The sequence below is a fragment of the Juglans regia genome, chromosome 3 (assembly GCF_001411555.2).
Source record: "Juglans regia cultivar Chandler chromosome 3, Walnut 2.0, whole genome shotgun sequence".
Lineage (NCBI taxonomy): Eukaryota > Viridiplantae > Streptophyta > Magnoliopsida > Fagales > Juglandaceae > Juglans > Juglans regia.
Genome location: NC_049903.1, coordinates 31,971 through 49,573, shown reverse-complemented (window position 1 = coordinate 49,573; position 17,603 = coordinate 31,971). Strand labels below are relative to the sequence as shown.

At 37.2% G+C, this 17,603-nt stretch overlaps 1 protein-coding gene and 1 long non-coding RNA gene across 2 annotated transcripts; both read right to left on the bottom strand.

Annotated features, from left to right (window-relative positions):
• Positions 1 to 333: 333 nt before the first annotated feature.
• LOC109000407 (thioredoxin-like 1-1, chloroplastic) lies at positions 334 to 2,573 on the bottom strand. The gene is made up of 4 exons (XM_018977267.2): positions 2,107 to 2,573; positions 1,666 to 1,842; positions 1,393 to 1,557; positions 334 to 924 (listed from the first exon to the last, which is right to left on the bottom strand). The coding sequence occupies exons 1-4, from the start codon at positions 2,371 to 2,373 to the stop codon at positions 637 to 639; spliced, it is 897 nt and encodes a 298-aa protein (XP_018832812.1). The 5' UTR covers positions 2,374 to 2,573; the 3' UTR covers positions 334 to 636.
• Positions 2,574 to 14,462: 11,889 nt separating this feature from the next.
• On the bottom strand, positions 14,463 to 16,985 carry LOC109000406. Its single transcript, XR_001997710.1, has 3 exons — positions 16,688 to 16,985; positions 15,035 to 15,131; positions 14,463 to 14,666 (listed from the first exon to the last, which is right to left on the bottom strand). It is a non-coding gene; the product is annotated as an uncharacterized LOC109000406 (long non-coding RNA).
• Between the last annotated feature and the right edge of the window lie 618 nt (positions 16,986 to 17,603).

Genomic DNA, 17,603 nt, shown 5'->3' with positions numbered 1-17,603 from the left:
ATAATAATAATTTAAAATTTTAAAATAAAACCTTATCAAATTAGCGATAAGAATGGTACATTGACACAGCTTATAAGAAGTATACTTTTATTTTTATTTTTAAGTAATTCTTCAGCTTTTACACCAATCAGTCGGCCGAACAACACGCGTGCACATACACAAAAAGCCACAACCAACGGAGGGTTTCGAATTCTGTAACTTGCGAACTTCATATACCAATGCAAAGAGTCTGTCAGGAGCATACACCCGCTACCTAAATAAAAAGGAAGCTTATTTTTTGGCAATCATGTCCGTTTACTAAGGACCACAAAAAATTTACCAAAGAAAGCGGCATTGAAAAGAAGACATTTTTAACTGAATGAAAGGATAGGCATTTTTTTTACAATCTTAAAAAGGGATTTATCATTTCCCTCCAACATAAAGCAGCACCAACAAACACACAAGTGCTTGGGATTTAAACTCACAAGCAAACCACCAGGCTAGGATCCTAAAAATTAAATCCGACGGCCTGCGACTCCCTAAGCAAACACGCGTACAGTATGACTTCATCTTCACTAATATGTTCAGTAATCACATGGATATTACATAAAAACGGTTCTGTACAAAGAGAAAAGGGCCGTTAAAGACCGACTGACATCACCTCCCAGCAGAGACTAACGGCTTCTTCTTGGAGTCCTGAGCAGACGTTGAGGGTGTTGAAGGAAGAGTAAAAGGTACTGAGCTTAAATGAGATGGTGATGTTTCTGCGATCACCTCTTCAAGTGCAGGGGCAGTAACTGGTTGAACTGGTTTTGGCATGTAGTTGAAAGACAGATCCTTGTTGGCGGACAGTGCAATGAGCTCTTTCTCCTCCAGCCCTTTTGCAGGCCCAAGACTACAACGATCTGGGGTGTGCTTGGCCAATGCGTCTTTAAATTTTTTTACCTGATTCGTTTATGCCATTATTTAAAAATCAGCATTGAGAAACCCCGCCTTAGAGAAAAAAAAAGGATGCAAAGTCTAATTCAAATTCATTAGTGGATGGATAAAACAACTGGCCAGGCTGTGAGGAGTAATGATGTAACAAAGGAACATCACGAGTGGCTTCATAAGAAACCGAGCAAACTTTCAAGTTTTCAAATAAGTTCATGGGTGAATGCACACAAAATTTAGATACGAATTAATTTGTGGATAAACAAGACTACTGAGTTTGAATGGAGTAAGTGCGTAACTCCAAAAGAAACATAAGTTGAAAAAGTTTGAAAATCCAACCTAATCTCGGTGGAAAACACAATTTTTAAAAATCCAGCATTGGAAATGAACCAGCCAACCAAGATAATTAGCACAGTTAGTACAAACATATAAAATTTATCATCTATTGGCAAGCAAACTTGGAAAATTATGAACACTGACCGTGGCGTTAGTACAGCTAAAGCTGCATAGACGACCATGAGCGCCTCTGTAGAAACGAAAGAAAGGCAGGACATGGACATTAAGGCTATAACTCATCGACTTGTGCTCCTCATAGTTCACCTGAAGGAACTGCACATCTGGGTGCATATCGGCCAATTGACAGATCTGACACAGAGAACAATTAAAAATCATGTCAATAGCGGTGGGTTTTAAATGTAAGTGAAAAGATAAAAAATAATAACGATACGGGTCCAGATACGTGGCCAATACTACCTTGGGGTGGAGCGCTTTGCAGCCACCACAGCCAGGGGAGAAGAAATCGACAACAACCAGATTATCCCCGGCGTTCAATAGGGAGTCCACGAGGTCTTGTGCGGAAGTAACCTCTTTCATGTTTGGTTGAAGCCCCTTTTCCCACCATTTCTGAGCCTTCCCAATCCGAAGGCTAGTCTGCAAATTCCGTCGGAAAAAGCTTACAACATTAAAAGCCAATGGTGATATACGTGATAAATGTAAAAAAAAAAAAAAATTGACAAAAATATTGAATTACTACTAACAGTGTTCCCAGTTTCAAAGAGAAACAAAGGAAAATAAACAGGAATGTGACCTAGAAAAGACGAATCAAAGAACCCTCTACTGAAAATTGCCCAAAACCTGACCAAACTGGAATGAAAAAGAAGGCTTGAGGAGAGGGTGCGACTAAAAATTAGCAACCTGAGCTTTAATTGAAGGCTGTAATCGGTGATTCCCTTTCCCGGGGATGGCTTCGTTTCCATGAAGAAAAACTCTTCTGCCATGATAATCACTGCTCGATGAAGAAGACAATCTGAGCACCTTTGATTTTAGTTTCAGAGGCTGAAACCAACTCACAGAAGATGATTTGTAATTCCAGCTCTTCTTTGGGAAAGAAAAAGAAAACCCATCGCGTTGACTATGACGACACGATGAAAACAGATTCGTTTTGCCAAGTACATCCGCCATGGGGTTCCAATCCCCCTTAAACAAAATCCCTTCTTTCGATTGGCAGGAAACCCACACAACGGAATTGAAGCCCCACAATTCAGACAATTGAAAGAGAGAAATTTATTTTCTCTTGAAGTTGAAGCGAAGGGGAGGGAGAGAGTTACAAAGAGATGATGGAATCGGAAGATAAAGAAGGCACATGAACAATGGGTAATGATTCTTCCAGAATAATGCACACGATTTATGTACCGTGGATGATCTGAATCCAACGGTTGACATATTATTATAATACGATACGAATAATGCAAACTGATATTGGATAATGTTTGTTTATCGCTTTATATTCTTTTTTCTAATTAGCCTAGTTTATTGCCTCAAAAAAAAAAAAGCAGCCAAGTTTATGGTGGGCGAGTGGTGCACGTGAACTACTCACTTTTTGCCACATGTTACCATCGCGAAACTCAACAGATCTTATGAAGAAAAAGTCTGGATAGCAGCCCTGTTCACACATATTTCAAAACCACATTACGTGATTAAGTAAATTGACAAATTTATCCTTAATAAATTTATAAATTTATCGCAAGTCTCCAAAGACCCCTCCCCCCAAAAAAATTGAAATTCAAAGAAGGAATTACTACTGAGGGCTGATTTGTGCTGTGATGGAGAGGGAGAAGGGAGTTGCCATGACTGGAGTTCGACAATGGAGGTTGCTGGGAGGTCGTGGGGCTCAGTGGTGGGGGATGGGCTGGTGTACGGTGGTGGCACTGTGGCGAGAGAAGAGGAGACCCATTTCGGGTTGGGCTGATCTGACCTACGATGGAGAGGTAGGACGGGGTTGCCGTGACTTGGGTTCAACGGTGGGGGTTGCTAGGAGGTCATGGGGTTCGGTGGTGGTGGCTGGGCTGACTTACGGAGGCAGGCGACGGCATTTCGGGACTAAATTCGTGTGAGACCCATTTCGGGAGTGGAGAGGGGGCTGTGCGTGGAGGCTCGAAGGTGGCTGGAGGGTCGCCATTGTGAACGAGAGCTGGTGAGGTGGTCGGTGGCGTTGCTGGGTGGCTGACAGTGGCGAAGAGAGGCCGAACGCGATGTGGTTGCTTGGCGAGGAAGGAGTACGCGGCGCGGCGATGAAGGAGTACATGAGCATAAGTGATACCGACGATGGGGCTAGAGGCTGACGATGGTGGTGGACAGTGACTACAGGTGGCGGGGTTGGGTGGCTGAGAGAGAGAATTTGGTGGGGGGGAAGGGTTGAAATGCGTCGGTTTTGAATTTTAAAAAAAATTACATGTCATGTGTGCTATAGATCAGTCGTGAATAGTTGCTGATCTTTAGTAGAGAGATAATATTTGGAAGAAGACTGATTGATATGAGATTTGCAAGACGACTCATTAAAAATATCATATCTATTTTTAATAAAAAAAAAAATTTGTAGTTATCAAAAATAATTTAAGATTTCTATAAAAAAAATTAATTTTTTAATAATAAATCTAATTTTTTTAAAAAACAAATATGACGCTTGTATAATTTATAATTATATCTGACCTTAATTTTCTAATTTTCCAAGTTCAATGCCTCAAAAAGAAAAAAAAGAAAAAAAAAAAACAAATGTCAAGTTTATGGTGGTCGAGTGGTGCATGTGAACTACTCACTTTTTGCCACATGTTACCATCGCGAAACCCAACAGATCTTACGAAATTTGTTTTTAAAAGAGAAAGAAATAATATTTGGAAGACATCTTTGATTATTGATATGAGATTTGCAAGACGACTCATTAAAAATATCAATTTTTAATTGACATGATATTTTTAATAAATAATAATATTTTTAATTATAGAATGTACAGATGTTATATATTTAAAAAAAATATTTGAGATTTATATAAAAAATTATTCTTTTAATAATAAATCTTACTTTAAAATATATATATATATATATATATATATATATATATATGACGCTTGATGATTATATCCAACTTTTCTAATAATATTTGGATGAAAATGCGCTGTGGGCAAAGAATTTAAATTTTTAATTTAAAAATCCATGTGAAACAGTATTAAATTATTTTCAAGTCATGTGAAAGAGACTGTTCTTGTTTGTTCTTATAGGCTATCACATGACATGTCGTGTTTGCCTATCACTATTTTTTTTTTCAATGACCGGAGTTAATTTGTGGTCTTTCTTCCTTTGTAGTAATAAATATGAGAGTAAGACTGTAGATTTTAACTTCAACAAATGGTTTTCTCGTTGTATAAATAAAAAGCAGAGATAAAAATTGCCAAGTTAATTGTCACAAATAAAATTGTAAATCTAATATGGCACAGATCAACGGTACCTAACTTTGTCACAAAGCTAGCGGCCAATGGAGTCTCCTCTCTTTACTCTCTAGAGAACAGAGGTGGTGAAAGCAGTTGTAACTAATTGCGATTGAGTGCAAAGGCGATAGCCATGGAAGAATCTTCCGATGGCAGGATGAGGAGTTTGGAGCATCAATGCGAGAAGCTGCGATTATCTGAGGAGGAAAGGCTAGTGGTGGATGTTGGGAAGAAGTTTGAGGAGGAAGTATGGGAGTATGGCGAACTTAGTGTGGTTGGAAAGGTTTGCACGAAAAGGAAAATTGGCAAGGAAATCTTATCATCTACAATGGAGAAGATTTGGAGAATCAGTAAGCCTGCCGAGTTTTGAGAGGTAGGTGATAATAAGTTTGTTATTAATTTCTGTTCTTTGGCTGATAAGTTACGGGTGCTGGATGGAAGACCGTGGTTGTTTGATAACCACTTGTTAGCTCTTAAGGTGTTCAAGGCATTTACTCATCCTGATGTGTGGAGTTTTGACAGTGAATTCTGGATTCAGATCCACAATCTACCTATGATTTGTATGACTAAGGAAAAAGGTCATTTGATTGGGGGAATTTGATTGAAGTTAATGTTCCTGTGGATGTGGGGAGAGTTCTTACGAATTAGGGTGAAAATACTTTTGAGGAGGGCTATTGTTAGAGGCAAGTGGATTAAGGTGAATGGCCAGGAGGTATGGGTTAATCTCAAATATGAAAATCTGCCTAAGTTGTGTTTCCAGTGTGGTTGGTTGATTCATGGGGAGAAGGGATGTATGAAAGGTGAGGAGGGGCTTGATAGAGGGCTGGATGCTCATGAGTAGTTTGGCTCATGGCTCAGAGCTAAGTGGGGTCAAAGAAGATAATCCTATAAGGGTGGAGGAGAGGAGAAGGCTGGATGGAGGAAAACGAAATTTGAAAGGAATAGTAGGCGTGAAGAGAGTTCTACTCATGTTGTTGATAGGGGAGGGAGAGTTCCCAAAGGGTCTGATATGGAGGTGACAGAGTCAAATGGAGAGGGAAAAGGTGGGGGACTATGGTGAGGGAGGGTTATATTGTTTGCTGTTGTGGAGAGTAGAAGGTAAGAGGTGGTCTGTGTTTGGGAAAGGTTTGTTGTTGAGAATATGGAGCCTATAAAAGGGGGAGGTGGTGGAGGGGGTATCATTGCTTTGTAAAGGGGAATGGTGGTGTGGTGAGACTATGGGGTCAGTAGATAGGAGGTGAGAGGGGAATGAGGGTCATAAGAGGAGAAATTACAGGAAAACTTGGAAGAGGAGAGCAAGGTCTAGTGGAAAAGATGAAGGTTAGGGAATATGTTTAGCTGGGGAAAATAGAGTTATGGAAAGAAAGGTAGATAAGGATGATAGAGAGGGTGATTGTATCAAGGGGATGAGGCAGGGGATACAAAATTTTGGATGCTATTTGTTATTGGCAAGTGTTGTTGGGCAACCTTGCTATGACCAATGAGGGCCTTAAATTGGAACTGTCGAGGGCTTGGCAACCATTGGACAGTTCAGGTACTTTGCAAGCTTGCAAATGATAAGTTACCAGATTTTATTTTCATCATGGAGACAAAATTAAGATCTAATAAAGTTGAATTGGTGTAGGAAAAGTTGGGTTTTGAGGGCTGTATGGTGGTGGAACCTAAGGGGAGGAGTGGTGGTTTGGTGATTTCATGGAAGGATGTAGAGGGGGTTGAGTTATGGAACTATTCTCAGTGGCATATAAGTCTTTGGGTGAAGAATAGAGGGGAGAGTTCAAAGTGGCTCTTGACTGGATTTTATGGGCATCTTGAGGCTGCTAAGAGGAACATTTCCTGGGATCTTTTACAAGTTTTAAAACCTCCATTTCAGGTGGGGTGGTGTGTGCTAGGTGATTTTAATGAGATTGTGTCTTAATGGGAGAGAGAGAGAGGGGGGGGGGGGAATGAAAGAATGGAGAGCCAAATGGAGGATTTTCGAAATGCCTTTGCTGCTAGGGGATTGAGTGATCTTGGATGGAGGGAGCTCAAATATACATGGAGTAATAGCCACGGTGATGAGTCCTTTGTGAAGGAAAAGCTTGATCAAGCTGCTGCAAATCAGGTTCGGAGAAGGGCCTTTATTTATGTTAAAGTGGAAACATTGATAACTTGGTGTTCTAACCTCCTTCCTATTATTCTTAGCTGTTCAACAGACTGCTTTAAAAATGAGCGAAAGTTCAGGTTATTTCGTTATGAAATGAGCTAGGATGAAGATGAGGAGTGTGGAGAAACAATGAAGGAGGTATGGAAGAGGAATGAGGGGGCAAGAGGGAGATTACCTAAGGTTCAGGAAAATCTCAATTTATGTAGAAAGGCATAGACAATGGTCCTCAAGGTGGGTTTCAAGTAGAGGGGCTAGGATTAAGTCTCTCTCTAGTAAACTCAAAGAACTAAAAGATGTGGAGAGGCTTGTCTATATTGAAGAAATAAGAAAAGTGAGTAGGGAATTGGAGGTATTGCTAGAACATGAGAATATTTGGTGGAAACAAAGAGCTAAGGCTCATTGGCTGCAACATGTGGATCGTAATACAAAATTTTTACATGCTTGTGCAAGCCAAAAAAGAAGAAAGAATGCTATCTTTGAAATCTCTAATGTACAGAGGTGTATTATGAGGGAGCAGGCATATATTGAAGGGGCTTTTGATGAGTATTTCACTGAAGTCTATACATCCAGTAACCCTGTAGAAACTGACATTGAGAGATGTATTGCTGAGATTGAACCTAAGGTTTCTAGTGAAATGAGGAAATGTTTGGAAGGGACTTTTAGAAGGGATGAGGTGGAGTAGGCTCTAAAGCAGATGTCACCATGGAAATCCCCTGGGCCTGATGGCTTTGGGGCTGGTTTTTATTAAAAGCATTGGGATGTACTTGGCAATGATGTAGGTGTGGTTGTCTTGGAATTTCTTAATGGAGGGGATATGGTGGCAGATTTAAACCATACTTACATAGCATTGGTTCCTAAGGTTAAGGAGCCTAAGTCAGTGAAGGAGTTCAGACTAATTAGCTTATGCAATGTTTTTTAAAAGCTGATTTCAAAGGTCCTAGCCAACTGAGTCAAGAAGGTATTACATGTGGCCATCTCTCAAAACCAGAGTGCTTTTATTTTAGATAGGCTCATCACTGATAACATAATTGTTGCTTTTAAGTTGCTTCATTCGATGCAGTCTAAGCAAATAGGAAACATAGGTAGTATGGCTGTGAAAATTGATATGTCAAAAACATACGATAGAATTGAGCCCTTTTTTAAATCCATGTTAACCCAACAGGGGTTTGGTGAGAAACTTGCTGGTTTGCTTATGAAATGTGTTCAATCAGTGAGTTATTCAGTAGTGATTAATGGCAAGACTGGGAAGAGAATTATTCCCTCAAGAGGGTTAAGGCAGGGGACCCCCTATTCCCCCACTTGTTTCTGATTTGTGCAGAAGGCTTTAGTCATATGTTCATGAAAGCTGGCAGGGAAGGTCTTATAAGGGGTTTGCTGCTGTCAGAGGTGGTTTAAGGGTCAATCATATGTTATTTGCAAATGATTGTGTGATCTTTGGAAGGGCAACAATTGAGGACTGAAGGAGTATGTATGATGTGCTTGAGTGCTATGAGAGGGCTTCAGGATAGAAGTTAAATAAGCACAAAACCTCCATTTTCTTCAGTAAAAACCCAAAAGAAATGGTGAGGGGTGAAATCTTTTGGGAGGCTGGATCTTTTGTTTGTGACAGACATGATAAGTATCTTGGACTGCCTGCCATTGTAGGTAGATCCAAGTATAATGCCTTGCGTGTTTTGAAGGAAAGAGTATGGAGTAGGATTCAAAATTGGAAGAATGGGTTCCTCTAAAAAATTGGTAAGGAAGTTTTAATCAAGGTTGTCTTGCAAGTCATTCGTACATACACGATGAGTGTATTTAAGTTGCCCCAGAGATTATGTACTGAAATTGAGTAGCTTTTTGCTAAGTTTTGGTGGTCTCAGCATAAAAATGATGATGGGATCCATTGGTGGAAATGGAGTAGGTTGGGAGTGGGAAAATCTTCTGGTGGTTTGGGTTTCAGGCAACTTGAGGACTTTAATTTGGCCATGTTAGCCAAGTAAGGGTGGAGACTATTAAAAGACTATACTTTCCTGGTGGTTAGAATTTTTAATGAAAAATGCTTCAATAATTCATCTTTACTTGAAGCCCCGCTTGGAAAATTGTCATCCTTTATATGGAGGATTGTTTGGTTTGCCTTGGGGGTTATTAAGAGAGGAATGACATGGAGGGTTGGAAATTGAGAATCTATTAGAATTTGGGGTCAGAAATGGCTTCCAAAACTTGTGGCTGGCTTTGTGCAGACCCAAGTGAATACCTTAAATGTTGATGCCTGTGTGTGTGAATTGTTTGATGAAACTGGTAAAGGTTGGAAGGTGGACCTGGTGAGGCAGGTTTTTGATGAGGCAGAATCTGAGTTGATACTGTCTATGCCTATCAGTCCTATGGGAGCAGCATATAGATTGATTTGGGATCTCACAAAAAATGGAAAGTACTCAGTTAAGAGTGCTTATCATATGCAACAGCTTGTTAGGAGGCAAGAGAAGAGGGAAACATCAGAAACTGGTAGGGAGATTCTTATGTGGAAGCAGCTTTGGAAGCTTGGGGTTCTAGGGACAGTGAAACACTCCCTCTGGAAACTTGCCAACAACATCCTGCCAACCAAATTGAATCTATGTCAGAGGAGGGTGGTTAAGGATTCTATATATCCCTTTTGTTTGAATGAAGAAGAAACTCTAATGCATGTCATCTGGGGTTGTTCTGCTGTTACTAATGTTTGGGCTGAGAGGGTAGTCCAATGCATAAGTGGAGGGTGGGGGTACATAATTTTTTCAGCTTTGTGAGGAAATATACAGCAAGCTCTCAACTGAAAATTTAAAATTAATGGCCGTGATTATGAGGGATATTTGGTATAGAAGAAATAAGTTTGTTTTTGATAAAAAAATTATTGGATCTTGCTAGTGTTTTACAGGTATCATTGTCAGGGTGAGAGGATTTTAAACTGGCTCAAGGAAGGGTAGGAGGTGTGGTAAACCAGATCGCTAAGGGGGGCCAGTTCGTGGTAGGAGGTGGAAGAAGCCAGTAGGCTTAAAACTAAAAGCCAATTTTGTTGTTGCAATAGATGTATATTCCAAGAAGCTAGGAGTTGGGGTGATCATCAGAGATGATAAGGGAGATCTTTTTGCTGCTTTATCTGCTATAAGAGTATTTAGTAGTGATGCTTTTGTTGATGAGTGTTATGCATTTTGGGATGTGATGGTCCTCTGTGAAGAGCTGGGGCTAGGTGTTGTTATCTTTGAAGGAGATGCAAATGGTGTAATTGAGGTTGTCAGTAAAGAGGAGAGGGATGATTCTAAACTGAGATTTTTTGACAGATGAGAGATTAGTTTTGTACATCGAGAAGGCAATGAGGCTGCTCACCAATTGGCAAAACTGGCTTTACATGGAGATTGTGACATGTATTGGTTAGAAGATGGACATGAGATGATTAAAAACCAGTTATTCATAGATAAATTGTATACGAACACTGATACAAGTTGATAATGAATACAATTAGGTTTATTTAAAAAAAAAAATTGTAAATCTAATCATTACTCATGATATGTGTACTTTAAGGATATACAAAATACTAAGGCTGCGTTTGGTTCCCAAACTCAGCTGAGCTGAGCTGAGTTTGGTCTGATTTTAAGTTGAGTCCAACATCCAAACACCCAACTCTTAAATTACTAAATTCATCCCAATTCAAAATCTTCTTACATGTGAGACCCACAACATTTTTCAACTTAAAATATCTTTATATGTGGAACCTACAACGTTTTTCAATTTCTCATAAAAAGTACAAAACTCATCTTAACAACCAAACACACTTTAAACTCAGTTTAGATGGGCCCCACATAACTCCATCCACTATTCAACTCACTATTATTCATAAAGAACTCAATTCAGCTGAGTTCAACTCAACATCCAAACGCAGCCTAAGAATAAAAAAAATCTACGTTTTGATATGTTATCATAAAATTATAACTACCATGTAACAAATTTAAAAAATAAAATAAATAATACTAATAAAATTAGAGTTGGCATAGCTTTTTATTTTTATTTTTTATGGAAACAAACTTCATTTCATTCAATGAAACCGAAGTTATAGTTGTGACTTATCAATACAGGAAAAAATCTGGATTACAAGTCAATCTACGCATTTGCTCTGGGGCACCCCTACACATAAACTTCTTTGTGACGAGTAATGTCTTAACTTTTATAAATTCTCTCATAACAGAGAAGAGCACTCTGTAAAAACAGAACCAAAACGACCCCTCTTCCAAAAGAAGAGAAATACTATCTTCATCCTCCTAAAGAGGAGGATTACTATCTCTCTGACTCTCCCATAGGAGGAACGAGACTCTGCTGCTATGGACACCAAGTCCAATAGCCAATTCCTTACTATTTTTACCTAAAAAAAAAAAGTTGCAAAATACATAGAAGAACTGGAAAAACCGGATCTGTAAACAAAATAAAAACTTGGACTAAAAAAAACATAGGAGAAGGGGTTGTAGTGGCATGTGCAGGACACGAGCCATTCTCGGTGGAAGATCAACGGTAGATCTGGAAAGTTTCGGAGTCGAAGGCCCCAGAAATGCTGTGCGTGGCGTTGGCAAAAAGCTCCCACTCTGGCACGTGAGAGCCACGCACCAACCTTCAACTATGTAACAAATCATCAACCTCCATTGTACTATCTATATTGTGTTGAGAGATAACTAAGATCATAAAAAATTGTACAAATCGCCAAATACTGTGAATTTACCTTCCAAACATCACGTGGACGAAGGTATTGTGGCAAACTACATAAATCTTGTGCTCCTCTCTTATTTACATTTTATTTGTTATTTATTGCCATCGATGAATGCAATCTTCGTACTTACGCTCCACCCACTATCGTGGGCGGAAGATAGATCCTCATTCCTTCCGGCTTATAATAAAAGGAGTAATATACAATCATAAGTGTGTAATTATCGCGCACTTCTTTTAAAAAAAAGTGGGCTCCACTATTAAAAATTAATTTTTTTATGTGAATATCATATTTACTCTCTTTTTTAGAAGAAGAGTGTTCTGCTTATATACTTTATAACTGTAAATATTATTTATCTATATAAACTATGGAAGCCATGTGTAATGCATTGAATTTAAATAATTGGTAAACATTCAATGCATAAGGTTAATCGGCAACGTGTAATGCGTGGAATTTAAATCGATCTGTGATCATTGACGTGTTTAGCCAAAGTCAATGCATGTAGGCAAAAAGTTGAATCAAGAAGGGGAATACAAAGAAAGAAAAATTCTCTTACTTTTTTATTTTTTAATAAACGGGTGTTAACCTTCATTAAGAGAGGACTTACAAAGTTGATTTAAAAAACAAATCAATTACAAACGTTAATATCTTCCCAGTACACTTTCGTGACTGACATGGTCTAGTCCAGACAGTAAATCTCTAAAGACTTAGATCTTTAGAGAAAATACCACCTCTGTCCACGACAGAGATTACAAAGCCCCATACCCCGACTAAGCAGGGTAGGGTATACCAAACCCTAACAACCCCGTCAACGCAGAGGGGGAACTAATACTCCATTCGGACCAAAGTCCGAAGGTACTAATTTTTTTTAAGATTTTTATTAACCTAGAAACTACATTACACAAAGAAAACTATAAAGAAAACATTGCAACAAAAGAAAACATAACACAGAGGCTGCTGTGGCGCGTGTAGTACACGCGCTACTCTGGGAAGGGAACCGCCAGTCGACCTTGGAGATCCCGGACTCACAGACTCCAAAAACGCCGCGCGTGGTGTTGGTAGAGGGCTCTCGGGTGGTGCGTAAAGGCCACGCGTCAAACGACGCTGAAACTACGAGCCGCGCGTGCGGGCTACTTGCCGCTCCGTTTGGTGCCATATTCGGTGGTCTTTAAGATAGGCGGCAGGGCATCACCATGGCGGGGCGCGTGCTGGCCTGTGGCGGCTGGAAGACGCAGATCGGCGATTCACTCTTATTTCGCCTGAAAATACACAAAAACACAAAACAAAACTACATAGAAGAGAATAGGAGGAGGAGGAGGAGGAGGGAGGGAGGGGAAGGGAGCCGAAGCTCCCACCCCTCAAGCCGGATCTGCGAAGGAGGTTTTTAGATAGAAGGGAGAGAAAAAAAAAAAATTCTCTTACTTGGCTTGCCGAGTCTCCGACTAGCTTTAAATTAGGGTTACTAAAGACAGAAATATCCTCCTTTTTAAAAAAATTATTTTATTATCAAATGGATGTATAAATTATACTATGCACATTATTTAAATAATAAGATTTTATTTATAAAATTTAAATTTTAAAATTATCTTCTAAATTAAATTATGTCACGTAAACAGTGATCCATTTAAATTAAATTATGTTTCGTAAACAGTGGTCCACCACGTCCAATTGAAAGACGAACTCAAGGGAGAAGAACTAATTTGTAATCTAAAAAAGTACAAACAAATGAGAAGTGTTACATACACAAAAAGATGATATAAAAATAAACTCACAAAATAATATAATTTCATGTAATCTATTATATTTACTTTACAATAAGAATAATTTTATAATATGAAGTAGTACACTAAGTTATGTCATTTTATAAACCTACTTTTATATAACACAAATAAAAATAAATAAGTAAATATTTGATTAAAGTGGGCTTTCCAATTTCCACAGGTTCTCGCCCCATCACAAAGTGACCTATTGGGGGTGTAAAAATAAAAAATCTAAAAAATTGGTTTTGAACTGCCCAAATCGGTCAAATCAGTCAGGAACCAGTTTCCGAAATTGAAAATCCTGTCGGAATTGGTCCGATTTCAATTTCGGTCATTTTTGGCTTGGACTAGACTGATTCCATTTAATATATATTTTAAATTATTTTTTAAATATTATATATAATATGTTTTATATTATATATAATTTTTATATATAAAATTATAAATATATAATATATATAATAATATAAATTATAATTATATATAAGATAATGTTTTTATAATTTATAAAATAAAACTTTAATCTTAAACTTGAAAATTTAATTGATCATATTCTTTATTTTTAAGTTTTGAGTCAATGAAAATTCTTAAAAATCAATGAGTATAGCTTGCTGGACAAGCAATGACCCTTTGTTGCTATAACTAGAACTTTATAACAGATGATATATAATAAAGCACACCTGGCCCCTAGAGAAAAAAGAAAAACTCACAAAAATTAAAACTGTTCATCTGGATTCTAGACCAAGTATTCGGGTATACCTGGTCTGGAACTCAGATTTCAAACCCAGACCCAGACCGGGTTAGCCCGACTTATGATCCTGGCTAAAACCCGGATAAAATTGAATTTTTGAAACTCAAAAATTCGGGTTTTTGGCTGTGCCCGGGTTGTTTTTGTTTGTTTGCTTGTTTGTCTTTTTTAACAAAAGCCTATGATTAAATGTTTTCCAAAAAAAAAAAAATAATGTTAAAAAGCATATATATATTTTATCTAAAAGCCTATATTTCAAGAAATCATGTTGAAAAGCATAATAGCATTTAACATTGTCCATAATAATAAAAATATAACAAAACAAAAAATTAAATTTTATGTAAAAAATAAGTAAAGTTAGAAACTAATTACCTTTTTAATTAAATGTGGGTAAAGGAAGATATATACAATATTCATCATGTAAAATGCATGCAACACATTGCAATTTACTACATATTACATTAATTGGTATTTATACATTACGTTACAAAACACAAAATTATAATACATGAATTACAAATCACAACTTTGGAAGAAGAACATCTAACGAAGATTGATGGATCTCTGTCCCCTCTACTTCAAATATCTTCCCGGTATTGTTGTTGTGGTTAATTTGCAAGACATTGATGTAGATGAACATCTGCAGACATGTGGCAAGGCATCAGTGGTAGACTTAGCAATTTTTGAATCTCCTAAAATCCCAAAACCATATTACTTAGCAAGGAAAATAAAAAAATATTTTGCAAGTGCATATTCACAAGAAAAATGAAATGAAGAAGTAAAAGTTAACCACAAATGATTTAGTTCAACTAGTGCAGTAGACTCTGATTCAAATGTCAGGTAGTCTTAATAAAGAACCCTGATTCATGTCAGGAAAACCACTTTAGTCTCAATCTTGGAACCATTACATATTAGAGGAAGCATGGTTATCATTCATACCCCTCCATGCATTGACTCTTCATTCTCAATCTTGAAACCCTTAAAGAATATTGAAGATTAAAAACTCACCCATTTAGTGTACACCGACTTGATAGATCAAACATGAACAAAATTACCATAGAGTCCTTACAAGCAGCAGGAATGTGATCCCTAGACTTCTTACCACCTACAACCATATAATGATGAAAAATAAACAAATAGGTCAGATGTCATTATATTCTATTTTATTTTAGTCATTGAGTACATGTCAGGCAAGTTGTATATTCTTTAAGATCCATGTTTTCTGCTCTGGGCTACCAAATGAACAAGGGACAGAAACACAGACATAGAAAACATTGATGTCTGGTTATCTCAGTCACTCATCCAAACAAACCAAAAAATCATGAGCAAAATAGACCCAGATGAGTAATTCTACAAATTTTGGCAAAGATGTGGAACATGATAACAAGAAAGAAACCTCAATATAAAAAGCATATGCAGAAGATACAACAAAAACCATTAAAAACAACATAAAAGTCAAGAATTACAAAGCAAAGAGGTAGGCCCCTTTGACAGCCAAGAAAAATCTAATTTTGATGCAGAGTTGGTTAAAAAAACTTGCAGCTTCCAGCTCAAAAAAGAGGGGAAAACTCAAACTTCCAATTTCATATTATGTATATGTATGAAAAAAATCTCATATCAGACCCAATAAAGACACTAGAGAGAACTCAAGTATTATATATATATATATATATATTTATATAACATCAACCCATTAATGAATTGGTCCATCAATACTAGAAGAACCACAGTAGCACCAATGAACTCATTGGTAAGATCATAATCCATTGTTGACCAATGAATCATCATCAAGATGGTTTTGTTCAAAGGAGAAGAGAGAATACTATATTTGAAAGCTCAAGAAAGCCGTAGTCTCAAAATATTGAAAGGAACCTTAAAACTTGGTCCTCACTAGGATAAACCTGCAAAAGAACACAGATCAAATATGTGCTATGCTGCTTCTATAACCAGGAATACATAACTACGAATATGAAGAAGTCTACCAACCACGATTATACTTCACTTAACCTTACTGAAAACAAAATCCCATGATTCAGACAATTCCCACAAACCACCCACCCCTTCATTACAAATGAGTATTAAGGTAAGGCCAAGCACACAGATGGCTGCACCAAATAACTGCCATAGAGAGAAACATATACTTCTATTGACAAAATAACTAAAATTATCAACAAAATTTCACTACTATTATTGTAAGTGCTACTGGGCCAAGATCCAAGCTTATTCATCCGTGTGGGGCACCAAATTTTGGAGAAATGCATATAAAACAAGCTACAGATCTCCGCGAGTAAAAAAACAGATTACAGACTACAGATCTCCTCGAGTCAAAAAACAACTATAGAATGACGTGCTAGATGATGCATCCAAATCAACAAATCTCCATGAGCCAAAAGCTACAAAACCCAAAAAGAAAAAACATCCCATAATTTTAAAAAAGAGCAGATCGAGAAAAATTTTAATTTTATTTATTTCACAAGTGTCAAGTTTTATTTTTTGTTTCTCTTCTGCATACAAACATCACTTCATCAGACTCAGATTCCCAAACACATGCAGTTACAGCCAGCAACCAACTACACCAGAACATTTCCAACACAATGTTTTCTCACAACCCAAATCGAAATAATAGCACCAACACAGAGAGTGTGTGTGAAATGGAGTAACCTTGGGTTGTAGAAGTTGATGACGGAGTGAAAAAGTAGAAGACCCGGGTACAGGTTTAAATCCGGTATCCTGGTTACCAAACCATACCCAGACCTGGGAGGTCCAGGTTTTGCAACACGGGTTCTGAACCGGGTTTGATCAGGACTGGGTCGAAGAAAAACCTGGCCCGGACGAACAGTCCTAACAAAAATCAGTTTGAGCGACGGATGATAGGCTGAGTAGCCAAGAATCGAGGAAAAAACTCATAAAAGAGCGATGGGTTTGAGCGAAGACGAAATGAAAGGTACAACTGTTTGAGATTTTGATATTAAAGTCTACTCATCATTCCCGAATATCATATATTATACTTATTTTTATTTATTTTTAATTTTTTTTTATTTTTAATAACCTAATTAATTTTTTTTATTCATCATTTATACACCCCAAATTTAATAAAAGAAAAAAAAATAAAAAATTATGTATAGTATGTAATGTGAAGATAATGATTAGAATTTTTCTAAAGTGAGACCCGGTTGTATTTGGGTAATCTCATATATTTTGTGAGAGAAAAGTTATTTGTAACCGTGAATTGTACAATCGTTGCGTAATCGTTTTGAAAAAAAAGAATAAAATATAAGAACTATGTGAAAAAATTAATTTTTTAAAAATAAATTCTTTTTTTTTTAAAGCGATTATGTAATATTTACATACTTTATAGTTATATATAAAATTATTTATTTTATAAATAATAATAAAATAAAGATAAAATATTAAATAATAATAAATAATAATGAAAAGTGAGTGAAAAATAATAATAAATAATAACGTATTACTACCCAAACTAGATTGAGTGTATCTGAGGTCTAAAGAGGGAATAAATTGACGGGTGTAAACAAACCTTTACACCACGTCCGGTGTGAAGGTTTTCTCCTTAAAG